The 15,532-nt window shown below is 50.7% G+C and overlaps 1 protein-coding gene across 2 annotated transcripts in view; it reads left to right on the top strand.

Annotated features, from left to right (window-relative positions):
• The window catches only part of ZFHX3 (zinc finger homeobox 3), a 127,013-nt gene that overhangs the window by 40,978 nt on the left and 70,503 nt on the right, over window positions 1-15,532 (top strand). For both annotated transcript variants that reach the window (XM_069027140.1, XM_069027139.1), the window contains exons 2-3: window positions 643-3,386; window positions 5,327-5,823. In XM_069027140.1, the coding sequence (XP_068883241.1) occupies window positions 689-3,386; window positions 5,327-5,823 (3,195 nt within the window). In that variant the 5' untranslated portion in view covers window positions 643-688. The remainder of the gene's footprint in view (window positions 1-642; window positions 3,387-5,326; window positions 5,824-15,532) is intronic.

Raw genomic sequence — 15,532 nt, 5'->3', positions numbered from 1 at the left:
TGTTTGGTTTCTCTCCTGACATCTCTGCATTTAAACTCTGTCCAGAACAGAGCAGTTACATCTCCTGTGCATTCTGAGCGCTGTTACTCCAAAGTCGCTGGGAGTTGCTCTGGGTGACATGGTCTCCCATTGAGGTGCGTGTGTGGTAGCACTGGGTCTGTGCTTCCCAAGCCATTAGCAGAAGGGTAACACCCAGAAGAACAGCATCTGCCTTAGGGGGAGCCAGAGAATACAAGTTTTACCAAGTTGTAAAGTCACAGAACTGTTTTGTTGTTGTGTCTTGTTTCTGTCACAAGCTTTCCCATGATGATTTTGTTTGTTTTCTGAAGACCAAAGGCCTTGGGGGTGGCAGTGCAGGTCCTACAATCATCCTGCTGGCTCCCTTTAATAAAAATTTTAAGGAGGCTTTTGCCACCTTCCAGGCTCCTTCAGTTTGCCTCTTGCATTGCTGCTGCCAACATGTTTCCATTGCTCATTCCCAGCAGTGTGTTCCCCAAGGCTGGGCTGGCTGTCCCTGGAGCCCGTCTTGGCATGCCAGCCCCCACTTCGGTCCCAAGGAGCAGGGTCAAGCAGCCCTTGTGGTGGTGGGGTCTTTACGGGCACACCCTGACTCACCTGCCTCTCTCCTCTCCCCATCTGCAGGTCCGAGCCGTACCGGGTGCAATGAGCGCTCCGTGCCAGCCCTGCCATGGAAGGCTGTGACTCGCCCGTCATCCCCGGGAAGGACAATGGGTGCGGCATTCCTCAGCACCAGCAATGGACTGATCTCAACAGCGCCCACCTCCCTGACCCGGCCGGCAGCATGGAGCAGCCCGCGGCGGAGAGCTGCAGCCCCCTGGACAGCCTGAGGGTCCCCTTCTCCGAGCGCGTCCCTGAGAGCAGCGCGGCGGGTCCCGGCGCCGAGCCCGCGGGCAAGGAGGTGAGCTGCGGGCAGTGCGCGGCCTCCTTCGCCGGCCTGCAGAGCTACATGGAGCACCGCTGCGCCGGCGCCCGCCCGCCCCCGCCGCTGCGGGGGGAGAGCGGGAGCGAGAGCAGCGAGGACGGCGAGGAGGAGAGCGACGTGGAGAACCTGGCCGGCGAGATCGTCTACCAGCCCGACGGCTCAGCCTACATCGTGGAGAGCCTCAGCCAGCTGGTGCAAAGTGGGGGTGCCGGCGGCAGCGGGACTCTCCCCTCGCTGCTCCCGAACTCTCTGCCCAAACAGGGAGAGCCCTCTGCCGCCGCTCCTGTCTACCCACAGATCATCAACACCTTCCACATAGCCTCATCCTTCGGGAAGTGGTTTGAGAGCTCAGACCAGGCCTTCCCGAATACCTCAGCCCTGGCGGGCATCAGCCCCGTCCTGCACAGCTTCCGCGTCTTCGATGTGCGACACAAAAGCAACAAGGATTACCTGAACAGCGACGGTTCTGCCAAAAGCTCCTGTGTATCCAAAGATGTTCCCAACAATGTGGACCTGTCCAAATTCGATGGCTTTGTGCTCTATGGGAAGAGGAAGCCCATCCTGATGTGTTTCTTGTGCAAGCTCTCCTTTGGGTATGTCCGCTCGTTCGTGACCCATGCCGTGCACGACCACCGAATGACTCTGAGTGAGGAGGAGCGGAAAATTCTTAGCAATAAGAACATCTCCGCTATCATCCAAGGGATAGGCAAAGACAAGGAACCCCTTGTCAGCTTTCTGGAACCAAAAAACAAAACCTTTCAGCACCCTCTTGTTTCCGCAGCTAACCTCATAGGCCCTGGACACAGTTTTTATGGTAAATTCAGTGGCATTTGCATGGAAGGTGAGCAGGCCCTCCAGGCCGGGGCAGCTGGTGGAGCTGAGCCGCCACCAGCCGCAGGTGTCCTGGCCCCCAGTGCACTCCTCAACCTGGGTGGGCTGACCAGCTCAGCGCTGAAGACTCCCATTACCTCAGTCCCCCTGGGCCCACTGGCTTCCAGTCCCACCAAATCCTCGGAGGGGAAGGACCCTGGGGTGGCAGAGGGGGAGAAGCAAGAGGGGGACGACCAGGACAGCCTCTTGGAAAAGGTGGAGCCAGCCGAGGAGGTGGAAGAGGAGGAGGAGGAGGATGTGGAAGAGGAAGAGGAGGAAGAGGAAGAGGAGGAAGAGGAAGAAGATGAGGATGATGAGGGTTGCAAAGGACTATTTCCAAACGAGTTGGAGGATGAACTGGAGGACCGGCCCCAGGAGGATGTTGGGGCTGTGGCAGGCAGTGGCAGCAGCAAAAAGGACCTTGCTCTCTCAAACCAAAGCATTTCTAACTCTCCCTTAATGCCTAACGTGCTCCAGACCCTGTCACGGGGCACGGCTTCTACTAGTTCTAATTCTGCTTCTTCCTTTGTCTTTGATGGTGCAAACAGGAGGAATCACTTAAGCTTTAACAATGAGGGCGGCGGAGCCAGTGTGGCCGAGGGCAGCAGGAGGCTGGACTTTATCGATGAAAGTGCCAATAAAGACAATGCCACAGCACCAGAACCAAATGAGAGTGCAGAGGGCGAGGACGGGAGCTACATCTCCCATCACCAGCATGCTGGCCCCCTCTGTGAACTTGGGGGTGGGGAGTGCCCCTCGGGGAGTGGCGTGGAGTGCCCAAAGTGTGACACGGTCCTGGGCTCCTCGCGGTCGCTGGGTGGCCACATGACTATGATGCATTCTCGCAACTCGTGTAAGACACTCAAGTGTCCCAAGTGCAATTGGCACTACAAGTACCAGCAGACGCTTGAGGCGCACATGAAGGAGAAACATCCCGAGCCGGGTGGCTCCTGTGTCTACTGCAAGAGCGGGCAGCCGCACCCACGGCTGGCGCGGGGCGAGAGCTACACCTGTGGTTACAAGCCCTTCCGCTGCGAGGTCTGTAACTACTCCACAACTACCAAAGGCAACCTCAGTATTCATATGCAGTCCGACAAGCATCTCAACAACATGCAGAACCTGCAGAACGGAGGGGGAGAGCAAGTCTTCAGCCACACCGCAGGGGCAGCGGCGGCAGCTGCTGCCGCCGCAGCAGCCGCCGCCGCCAACATTGGTAGCACCTGTGGGGCTCCCTCCCCCACCAAACCAAAAACCAAACCTACGTGGCGGTGCGAGGTGTGCGACTATGAGACCAACGTAGCTAGAAACCTTCGGATTCACATGACCAGTGAGAAGCACATGCACAATATGATGCTGCTTCAGCAAAACATGTCCCAAATCCAACATAACCGGCACCTGGGCCTCGGCAGCCTGCCATCCCCTGCCGAGGCCGAGCTCTACCAGTACTACCTGGCGCAGAACATGAACCTTCCCAACTTGAAGATGGACAGCACTTCCTCAGATGGACAGTTCATGATGGGGGGGTTCCAGCTCGATCCCACCAACCCCATGGCAACGATGGCTCCATCTCTAGGTGAGGCTGAAGGGGTTTCCACCATGTTCGTGTGAGAGAGCCAGCAAAGGGGTCTGGCACTGTGGCCCCATGAGCTGCCTTTCTGTGGTGGTCAAGGATGGAGGCTGCACAGTGCAGATTTCTCATCTGTGTTCACCCAGAGCAGTTTTTCTCATCTTGTGGCTTTTCTGGTAAATTTTCGAAGAGTTTTCATAGGGAGTTAATGCAACAGCAGATACGGGTTACAGATGCCATGCGCTGAACGTTCTTCCTCATTGTGGAAAGAATCCTAACTACAGTGTTTCCTGAGAACTTTTCCTGGGTTTGGTGAGGAGTGGGAGTATTTTGGTGGATAGCTTTGAGAGAGGGTGCAGTCAGCTGCTGGCACTCCCAAAGGCAGGTGCATTTGTTCGGGGCCAGTTTGTTCCACACTGTGTTGAGAAGACAAGGTAAGCAGGTTTGAGAGCGGTGGAAGGGGTGGTGTTCCTCTGCTGCCAGAGTGACGGATGGGATTGGAGGCTTTTGAAGCTCAGAGCCCCTCCTTACTGAAGCACAGGGCAGTTGTGATAAGTTGGGAGCGTTTTAACTGAAGCTCCTAAAGTAAATGACAGGGCCTTGGATGTCCATGAGCTGCCTGGAGAGCGATTTGTGAACTGTGCACTTGATGGTTGCAGATCTCACACTGAGGGTTGCAGAGGGAGGCCCTGCCCCTGTTAATAAGCACTTGACACCGGCTTGGCCCTTTTGACTTGGATGCACACGCTGTCAGCTTTGCAAGAAGTGAAGCAGATCTGTCCCATCCTTACACTTTGGTCCAAAACTGAGCAGAACATTAATAATTCAGAAGAGTCTGCTTTTGGGTTTTTCCTGCATGGTGAGTTCAGGAGAGAGTAACTTAAAGAGCATTTGCTTCTCAGCAAATAGGTTGCAATGTAGGAAATGAAAAGTTTAGGAAATAACATCTCTTTTTGATTAACTGATGAATTGTTGACCTGGTTTCCTTTCATAGGATTGTTAAGCTGAGCTGTGACATCAAATCAAGGTAAAATACCAAAAAGCTGTAGAAAGACCATGAATGTCTTAAAAACGGAAAAGGAGAGCGATGTGGCACAGGGGTCCTGGGTGGTCTCTGTGCTTGGTACAGAATTTCTCTGTCTGCATCTCTCAGGTGCTCTGGTGTGAGTAGGAGCTTGTTGCGCTCAGTAGCTGTGAGTGAGCAGAGTTGAGCTCTGCTTTGAAGAGCCAGCCTGACAAACACAGGGTCCTCCTGGCTTTCCTTGACATGCTCTCGCACTCTGTTGTCTTTACCTTGTCAGCACTGTTTTTAGAAGGTTCTTCACCATTTTGAACTCTTGGACAAGAGATGAGATGTAATGGTGCAGGAGTAGCACTTTTCAGGTTGTTTCTGTCCATGCCATGTTCTGCACTGTTGCCAACTTGTGGTAGCTGTGCGGTGACCTCCCTGTGATGCAGCCACCACCTGGGCTTGTGACTGTTGACCTTTGTTTTATGTGATAGAGACTGTGCTTAGCTACTGCATGAGGTAGCATTTGCTTCTCCTGGGAGGCAAGAAAAAACAGAATGAAGTATTAACGCTGTTCTTGAAATGGCCACAGAAACTTTCAATGTGGTGCTATGGAATTCTTCATCCTCTCAAAGTCTGTAGGGTTTTTCTCACCACCTTTGATGGGCAGAGGGCTGGATGATCCTTCAGCAAATGGGCAGCAAGGGTGATTGTAGTCTGTTCCCAGCCTTCTACGCTGGCTGCAATGACTCTTCGTCAGCTGTGGTACAGATCAGCAACACGGAGGAGTGGGCGAAGGGACAGCTGCGTGTGGTATCGCTGTGTATTTGTGGGTACACAGGTGGCACTTGGGAGCGGCTTATGTTCTGCTCTGTGTTTATCTTCTGGCAAGAATTCAGCCTTTCTGACCTCTCCTCCCCCTTTTTTCTTCGTGCAGTGGGTGGCGAGATCCCGCTGGACATGCGGTTGGGTGGTGGACAGCTGGTGTCTGAGGAGCTCATGAACTTGGGTGAAAGTTTCACGCAAACGAATGACCCGTCACTGAAGCTCTTCCAGTGTGCTGTGTGCAACAAGTTCACTACAGATAATTTGGACATGCTGGGCCTCCACATGAACGTGGAGCGAAGCCTCCCTGAGGACGAGTGGAAGGCGGTGATGGGGGACTCGTACCAGTGCAAGCTGTGCCGCTACAACACACAGCTCAAGGCCAACTTCCAGCTGCACTGTAAGACAGACAAGCACGTGCAGAAATATCAGCTGGTGGCACATATCAAGGAGGGGGGCAAGGCCAACGAATGGAGGCTCAAGTGCGTGGCCATTGGGAACCCAGTCCATCTGAAATGCAACGCGTGTGACTACTACACCAACAGTCTGGAGAAGCTACGTCTTCACACCGTGAACTCGAGGCATGAGGCCAGCCTGAAGCTTTATAAGGTAAGGGTTGGCTCTGCTTTGTCTTCTTTCATTTTCCAAGGAAAATCTATGTTGAACCACAGTGGACTCTGACCCTTTGGAGATGAGCTGCTCAGAGCTCTCCGTTGGGATCCAATCCCACTTCATGCTGCAGCTCTTCAGCCTGTGTTCTGTTAGTGACTGTGGTTGTCCAGGCTTCAGGCCGGTTGATGTTCATGCCACAGTGCTTTAGAGGGGGCTCGGTGTCTTACGACAGGGCAGCTGTGATACTCTGCACAGTAATTGAACAATCACTGTTTGAAAAGTTGTGCAAGGTGGCATTTGCCTGTGGTTTGTTGGCTCTTTCCCATACGAGTTTGTCACTTTGTGGTGCTTGAAGGCTTTCAGTGTGGTCAGTGTGCTGGTCGTGGCACTGGGCAGATGGAGGGGCCATTGCTGCAGTGCTGTTGTGCTCTGTGTACATCAGCGCTGGGATCTGTAAGCAAAGTGCTGCTGGAGGCTGGGAAAGGGAGGAGGCTGAAGAGGAGCCGTGAATGTGTGCGCGGCCGTGCACGTTGGAGGCACTGCGTGTTTTCATCCACAGCGGTATTTGGGCTGTCACTCCCATCTTGTTGTCTTTACTTTTCCTCCCATCCCCCCCTCATTCTGTGTTGTCTTTATAACCATTATAACCATCATCTCTTTCCTGTCTCATTCGTCTCATCCCCAACCCCCTCCCCTTGCTGGCCCGAACCCTGTGGGCTGTAACCCAAGAGGAGCTCCGGATACAGTAAATAGTCCTTTCACTCGTGCAGCAGAATTGCTCCAGACGTTTCTATTGATTTTCACTGGACTTAAAGCTTCACCTTTTTCTCTAATCATCCCATAATAGCTTTAGTATGAACAATCAGGTACGAATTGCCATAAATCTCAGCAGCCGCATCCCCTCCATTCACACGTGCTCTCCCGCTCGTCTGCTCATTTCTCACAGGTTTTTTTATATTCATTCTGTCCTCATCCTTTTCTTCCTGCTTTCTCCCAAATGTGGTGAGGTTTCTTTATATACACACGGAGTGTACCTTGTGCTTTTTAATTATTTCTTTGAAAATTTTTCTTTATGTAATGGGAATTTAAGACCTGACATTGAGCTCTACAGTACCTACCCACATCACAGTGTAGACACATTTTCAAAACTGCTGGATTTTTCCGAGGAATGAACAATTCCAGCAAATTCAGGGAGGAAGGAGATAGCTAGGAGCATCATATAAGGTTTACCTCAAGCTGTGGTTGTTGGACCTACCTGGAATTGGTGGGGCGCTGCTCAGAGCGGGGTTTTGTTTCTCAGAGCTTACTGTTGAGGCCAGGATGGCTGTGACAGCGACTGTTCCATCTTGAGCTGGGATCCAGCCTCACCCAGCGGAGTCTGGCTCTGGAAATGATCAGGTCTGCACATAAACCTCTGCTCTCTGGTGTGCAGGAGACCTGAGAGAGTTACACAGCCTGTAAACTGGGGGCGGGAGAGCCCCAGTGAGACTTAAAGAACCCAGCTGAGGGAACTGAATCTTCTCTGTGGAGGTCAGTTTGGGGTACAGAGAGTTGTTTGAAAGCTATATTATGATTTTTTTACACGTAATATTGTTAAGTATGTATTGCAAAGGTTTTAAGTTTTCTTTATCCAGGCCCTTCATCTACAGTGGGTTCCACTGGGGCAAAACAATTGGGACACTAGAATTCTCTCACTGAGGGGAAAGAAAAGGGGAAAAAAAAAGAAGAAAGGGAAAAAAACCAATCCTACCAGTGTCGGAGAACAGGCATACGTTCTTGTAATAAAGATTCCTAGGATGTTTTCCTTAGGCAGGCAAAGAGGAATTGTCAGTTTTCAGGTTTGTGAGAGGCCTGGAAATTGTCAGTGCTGCTACAGCCCTGTGTTGCCTCCGACACAACAGCAGTGAAACACCAGCTGAAGGATAACATGTTTCAGAATAATGGATTCCTTTGGATGCTCCATATATTGGCCTTCTAGTATGGCTGGATAAAGCTTGGAGCAGAGGTTGGTGGATGGCTGGATTCACGGCATCTTGCTTCAGCGTAGCTGGAATCAGGGATTGATTTAGTGGAAAAGCCTCTCTCTGGATGAGGCATGGATCAGACGAGCTCCAGCGCAGCTCTCCGGTCCTTGGAGCGGCTGTAGCGCCATGTCTCTGCTGATAACTGAAGGGATGCGGTGGCAGCGGGGGGAGTTCACAGAATGGTTCCTCTTCTCTCAGGCCTTGGTGTGGTCTGCAGTAAATTGAGATTGATTGGATGTTATTTTTCCTCTTGCTAATGTAATCCATTAGCCTGGCACATGCATAATCAGTTTAGAGCACAGTTAACTGGATGTAATCGAGTTCTTCCCTGCCTGCTGGAGAAAATCCTCTCCAGATGCTGCTGGGTGAGAGCACACACTGGGCTTATCACACACAATCCTCCTTATTCTGCTGCTTTTGCCATTTTTTTCCTAAATCACATGTTATTGGCTGCTTGTATTGCCCAAGTGCCACTTCTGTCAGTGTTACTTGCTGCCAGAAAATGTGATCTGGAGACACTTTCAGTCTGTAGTCGGGTGAACCTTTTAGTCTTCTCCTGCAACGTTCCCAGTGCCAGGGGAGAAGGTCTGGTCTTCTGCTGCCATCTTTGTCCTGCACATCGCAATAGCTTCCATCAGGCCCCTTCCCCATCAGGGGTAAGGGGAGAGGAATGGCAAAAAACTGGAAAGGTCTGCTAGCCTTTTGTTTATTGTTGTGTTCTCCCAATTCCTTGCTGTCCCCTTAAAATTCTGTGACTAAACCGGAAATCCTGTTGTTTATCTGGCACTTGCTGGGGGAACATGGTGCCTGTGCCTCTCCTGTGACTGCTGACCACCTTGGGTGACTGAGGGGATTTCTGTCCTGAAGAACTCCCTGGAAAGCAAGAGCACCATTGTCAATGCATGGCATTACATTTTTGAGATGGGTGTTCTGGCTTGAGGTAGAGTATGGGTTTGAAGACCCTTCCTCCCATAGCTGGGACAGCCCGAGGGACATGGTGCAGCCTGGGCTGGGTGACAGGGCTGGTTGTGAGCAGAGACAAGTGCAGCTCCCTGCAACAGCAACCAGGGCTCGTCTCCTCGTGACCGCAGAGCTTGAGACCAGGCGTGGAGCAGAGCAGCAGTGTTCCACACAGCTGGAAGAGGTTGGGCGCAAGTTCCCAGTGTCTGCTGCACAGGTGGAGTTTCTAGAAGGAATTAATCTGCTTGAGAAGGAACCAGGTTTGGACATTTCCTACAACTTCCTGACAATCTAGTTCAGAATGTGCAGCTCAGAAGAAGTTTAAACAAAGAACTACTCAAGAAACACGCTGCTGGCCAGACTGCCAGCAAGTGCCTTCAATGAGTTCATTCAGTGTCTTCCTTTTCAGTGTTTCCAAGTGCTGAGTTCACTTTTTTAGGGAATAGGGAGTCTGAAGGAGAGGGCTTGGGTTACATAGTGCCATGCATAGAGGCTCTTTGTTAGCTAGAGATGCAGAGTGTGCAGGAAAATGACTCTTTAATATCAGTGCTCATGGTGCTAGTGGTGATGAAACTGTGGATCTGTGCTGACTCGGACAGAAGCAAAGCTGACCTGTGGGAAGGGAAGGAGGATGTGCAGCTGCACACCCAGCAGAAGGCCTCAGTTCCACTGTAGAGCAGCATTGTCCCATCATCCCTCTCCCACAGGAGCTTGTGTCTCCTTTGCCAGCCACAGGATTCTCAAAGAAACTTGTTGGAAAATCCCCAAAAAGTTTTAATCCCAGAGGGTGCATGGAATATTGTATGAGATGTAGTTACAGAATGATGATGATGATGGCAATGTATTCAAGTTCAATGCCCTTCCATAATAGAAACAGACAAAAAGAGTACCTTCTGTAATAGTAGCTACCTTTGAAGTTAAAATTACATGAAAATGGGTGAGCTACTGTTAGATACAGTAAAGGGTGTGATATATGTGTGGGTCACAGAGGAGTTACCAAAAAGCACCTTAGGTGTATGTGTTAAATGTAACAACCCCTGAGAAAACAGAGCAGGGGGGAACCCAGCCAAAGTCTACAGAAAGGCGAATGTGATCAAATAGGGAAGTATCACATGTGGAGGTAGGGAAAAGGAAGAAGGCCTGTGTTACGGGGGGAGGGGGGGGAAGGAGGACAGATTCCTCTCATGTGTTTAAGAGCAGAATTGAAAGATACCTCTGTATGGAGGATAAATCCTGACGAGTGGTCTCATGTGGAGGAACCGTGAAGGAAAAAGCCACTGACTTAGCAGGACTCCACTCTGAAGAGTTCTGGAGGAACCCCACCGGAGGGGGCAGAGGCTCCTGGCAGTAGCATGGGCCAGAAGCTGCAAAGCATTAAGTCAGCAAGTTGATAGAACCTGTAATAGAAAAGTCTTAGTAGGCATATGGATTAGGAAGGGGAAAAGCAGGCTTCTGGAAGAGAGGTTCTTGCAGCATTTCAGTTGTTTGAAGGAGTCAGCCAGGCTACAGGCAGGGCTGGGCTGGTCCGCATGGGCAAGGGATTCCCAGGGTCTTTGATAAGGTTCTTCGTGAACAGACTGGGGAAGAGGTCTGGGCATGGGTGGGGAGGTGAAGGATGAGAAATAGAAGGCCTAACTTTCCACGATGGAGAAAAAAGATTGGAAAGATACAGGAGGTTTCTGTAAGTGATCATAACATGGAGTTGAAAGCAATCTTAAAAATCACCTATAAGGTAAAAATAATGTACCGCTTAGAAGTAAAGCTGTGACAGTTGCAGAAGAACTTTACATCAAGTGATTCCACAGGAAATGATTGATGGAATTTGGTGTCACAGTGTTAGAGGGATGGGGGGCAGACAGCCCTGCTGGAGGCGGGGGGGGGTGAGGAGAGGAGGGGGGCTAGGCTTGCTGCTTCCCCACATGCAAAAAAAAAGAAGAAAACAAAAAAAAGGGGGTTAAAATTGTTCTTCCTGCGAGCAAGATGTGGAATTACTGCCACTCTCTTTGAAGACATTGCCTCAATGGTCAATGGGAAGCAGAAGGGCAAGGGGACAATATGTGAGCTGTGTACGTCTTCACTTCATCTCATGGTTCAATACTGTGCTCAACTTTGTTTGTTTTAGGAAAGCTTAAAAAAAAGCCCTAGAATATACCAGAGAAAGTTGGAGGAATGGCAGATGGCTGGAATGACTTGGGTAAAGACCATTGACTTTGAAGTTGGCTTGACCCAGGAATCCAGGGTGGAGGAGAACTTGTGTATTTCATAATTTTCAGTGCTCTGGAAATTGCTGGTTCAATGAAATACTGCTGCTTTTGCATTGATGTGAGTTAGTCTTGCCATAATTCTGCGGTAAGGTCGAGCTGAGAGTCCTCTCATTCCACCACTTGGCTGACAGATGTTCCCTGTAGGACTTCAGTGTAGGAAAGCTCTGGTGAGCAGCCCAGCTCCAGGCCACAGACCTGCCGGAGAGCTCCACTTGAAGCTGCCAGGAGCTGGGCTGATTCAGTTCTGAAATACCCAGATGATGTCGTGGGCAAAAGGAGACGTGTTTGGGTTCTGATATTTGTCACAAACTTCCTCCCATCTCTGCCTTTTAAGGTTGTTGGGGTAAAGTTGCTCACAGAAAGTCTGTCATGCTCATTAGGAGATTTAGAGCTCTGTTAACCTTTGATTTCATCGCTGTCTGCCTTCAGTGTGTTTTGGCTTTATTTTTGCAAGTTTATCTCTTGGAATACAGATGCAGCGTCAGAGCTCTGAATTACACTCTTGAGCAACACAAATTGTGCCTGAAGCCTATTTAAATTACAGCATATGAGGGACTTTAAACTGATTTCCTCTAAGGTTTAAGACAAATTCCAGTGGCAGCTTCACAAGGGAAATAAATACTCATTTAAGTCTCCCTACAAAGTTGTTTTTAAAGATGGTCTCCAAAACCTTTAATTTAAATCTGCATCCACTAGTCTTGGATAAACTCATAATGAAAGGAGCTTATGAACTGCCAATGTGAGAAGGACAGACCCTTACGATCTGGTACTTTCAGTCCTGTTGGGATTGACAAGTATTTTGATATAAAAAGCTCTCAGTATCAGTTTAACCCTCTGAGACACCTCCCTCGTGGGGTTGCACGTTCCTCTGAGTGATGGATTCCTCCATGGTGTCACCCTGGCATTAAAAGATGTCTTTACCTTCCTGCAGGTATTGAATACCAAAGTCCGCTAGTAGAGGATCACAGAACTCACCCTTTCTCTGCGCTGCTTATTGAAAGGGCTGGAATCAGAACTGCTGAGAGCACACAGCATTGCTTGCTCTATGTTTTATTTATGGGCCTCTGTCACTTAGGTTTTTCTTTCAACACTTTTCCAGTAAGTGCTGAGCCATGTGCAGCCAGCAGCTTAGTAAAGAAACCACCCTGTAAAAGCAGTGTAAATAGCAAAGGAGTGAGAGTGCAGCTGGAGCAGGAGCCCTGATCACACAGCAGGAACCAGGAGCTCCCCAAAACATGGAGCTAAAAGCCCGCAGTCAGACAGGGTGTAGAATTCAAAGTACTTGTGAGAATGGGCTACAAAACCCAACTAAACAAACCGAACACAAGAAAAGAAATACAAACAGAAAAACACCTTGTCAAGTTTTAATCAAATCTATGTAAGCTGAGTTTTTCCTGGCTTCTGTAGCAGCCCGTGGGCAGAGCAGCAGGAGTGGGTCTTGGCTCTCCCTATTCACCCAGAGCTATGGGTTGGCAGGGACAGAAGCTCAGCACGGGGCAGGGGGGATGGTCTTGCAGAGCTGTTCTGAGCCTCAGGTGTCATCTCAAAACAAGGTGTCATGTTGATGAAAGGTCGGTGCGCATCTGACCCTTTCCCATGCATGCTGCCTGTTCTGTCTGTGTTTGTGGTTCATTCTTTTATCCTGGTAATTTTGGAACGTGTGGATGCGTATTTAAATTTCCAAGCAGGAATTTTTCCCATGTCAGGTGATGCTTGTTGTTGGGATGTTCAGGGAGAGAACGAGGTGGTTCTGGCCACAGCCTTGGTGCAGGGCTGCTGACAAAAGCTCTGGCAGACCTTGCCTTGGTGGTGTAAGCTGTCAGTGACCCTCTGTCCCTCCCGTGCTGGTGCGGGAGGTCCCTGCTCTGCAGAGGAGAGTGTGAAGGGAGAGATGCTGGTCCAGATCCAAAAGACTGGCATTGTCTTCTGGGTGATCAGCTGCTGTGAGCAGAGTGGTAGGCATCTACTTACTCGCCTGCCTGCAGATTTAGCTCTGCCATGGGAAGGTTCAGTCAGGAGAGCTGAGAAGATGTTTGTCCAGGACAGGTAACGGGCCTGTTTGTTGTGGCCTTATCCAGAGCTCAATCTGCATTTCAGTCTGTGTCTTGAATCCAGCTACCTGGACCAGATGGATTCCTCAACACAGGTGATATGCCTCGAAGCCCTCAGAATGCTCTTAGTTGCTTTCCTGGTTGGGCAGGGTCATGTTTTCAGTACCTTGGGTATCAGCCCTGGCCAAGAACCAGTTCTGCAGCTGTAGTCTTGCTGGCGACGACCTCATTAAATAATGGATGGGCATTCATTAGCATCCATCTCTGGCGGGGGCTGGTTTGAAGGCTGGGAAGGAGCCCACAAGATGCTTTCCCCAACCTGTTCTATGTGACCTGGCATGGACTGCCGGTTTCTGTTTGGCTGTGCCAGTGCACTGGACTGCAGGATGCTGTGTTGTCCTTCTCCAGCTTTAACTGAGCTGTTCCTAAAGAAACTGCTGTAACAAAGTCCCCAAAATTGCTATGGAAGCAGCATGGGAGGTTCTGTGTTTGCTATCTCATAGGGAATTCATTAAATTACCATAAATAATGTATGCATGATACATAACTTAATACCATAATGGACTTTTGATCCTTGCCAGTCCTAAAAATCCTGCCCCTGCGCTGTGACATGTGTAGCCAAGTTCTGCAAGGCAAATTAGGCAATGTTACACTTGTGCAACAGGTTCTCTGGAAGTTGTGCTTTGGGGTATGGTTGGACAGGCTCTGGTAAGCCTGGCTGCAGCTGTTGGGAGATCCTTGGCTCCGGGTAGCTTTGGCAGAGAGGCAAGGCCAGGTACCCCCAGCACAGGGCTGCAGGGCAGAGCCCAGCACACTGTCCCCCCTCAGCATCCCTCTTGTTCTGCTTTAAAGCAGGGAGGTACCTGCATCTGGCCATCAAACCATCCGTGCAGTGCAGCTATTCCAGGATCCCAGGTTTCTGCTTTGTCCTAGAGATTACCTCGGGATTTTTCTGTTCTGCTGACTTGGCCGTGGCTCAGGTAGACGTGCAGTGGCTGATGTGTCCCTCAGCTGTTTGAGCCTGCTGTAACCCCCTGTGTCAGCTCTGGGCTCGCAGGCCAGGGAGGTGAGGAGCTGGTTGCAGGAGACAGAGATGTTCTGATCTAACTGGGTAGGACATAAATGCCTGACTTGTATCCCTGCCTTTGATCTCTGGGCAAACCTGCAGACCTGCTCAAGCTGATGTATGTTCCTGTTTGGGTTCCACCACATAGATGTGGTGGTTGGGATTCTCTGACCCAGTTGTTGCCCCTCAGCTGCCCCACGGCCTCTGGGCTGTCTCCTGCCCCTCGTTCAGGCAATACAGCCCCATCTGACCCACTCTGCTCCTCCTTGTGCTCAGGGAAGGATGGATACAAAGAGAATCACCTGGGGAAGTTTCAGGCAGCAGTAACAAAGCCTGTCTCCACCGAGGGGAGGCTAATTACACAGCTAATTAATCCAACAGATGTCACTTTAAATGCCTGTTTCTTTGTGATTCTGTTGCACACATCATGCTGGTTAAACAGACTTCATGGACTCCGTTCAAAATGCCTGCGCAGGCTGCTGGGAGCTGCCAGGGAGACCCCAGGGTGTCCTGTTCCATAGGGAGGAGCAAGTCCCAGGCAGCCTGGGCTGGGCTGCGCTGTGCACAGACTGCACATGGGGGAAATGCCATGTAATAGCTGTGTTGAGTTAAAAAGTCTGAAATAGCAGCTGTGAGGATTGAAGGGGTTGTTTACATTCTTGCTGCAAGTACAGGGCTGAGGCAGAGGGGACGTTCCTCCCACCACAGGGCTGGGGGGCGAGGCAGAGGGTACCCCATCCTGCCTCATCAGCTCTGCTTGGCATGAGGAAAAGAGAGTTTGGAAACCTGAGCTGCTCCAGTGAGGTCAGCAGTTCAGACCCAAGGCAGTGGAGGGCACAAAGTGCTGTCTATCTGTCTGATGTGAATATGATCTGTCTGGTTCCTGCAGCATCAGGAGGGCTCCCTGCTCTGCCTCCTCAGGGGAGAGGCAAAATTGAACATTTCTTCTCATGAAGGCATAGCTGTGGCCTGATGGCCCCCCAGAAGAAGGGAGCAGTTCCATATCCTTGTGTGGAGCTGGTCCTGTGTGCTGAAAGTCAGTGGTCATTGTGTTCTTGTCACCTCTGCTGAGACTCCCCTAGTTCAGCATCTGTATGCATCTGGCTGCCAGCTGGGGGAATGGGAACAGCCATGGCACCACAGTGGTGTCAGCGCTGGGGCTTTGTAAGTGGATGTTGTGGTACATTTCCCACTTTGTGCGGTTCTGCAAGCTGGTACCATTTGGGCAGGGTGCAAATGTGTGTCCATCACCTGAGGCCAACCCTGCTATTGTCAGATCCCATCAGGCTGCATGGGAATGTCCCCACTGAAGATTGGGATTGGGAAATGTCCCATGTTCTG

Source organism: Aphelocoma coerulescens, chromosome 11 (genome assembly GCF_041296385.1).
Source record: "Aphelocoma coerulescens isolate FSJ_1873_10779 chromosome 11, UR_Acoe_1.0, whole genome shotgun sequence".
NCBI lineage: Eukaryota > Metazoa > Chordata > Aves > Passeriformes > Corvidae > Aphelocoma > Aphelocoma coerulescens.
The sequence above is the reverse complement of the archived record's forward strand: the minus strand, read 5'-3'. Positions and strand labels throughout refer to the sequence as shown.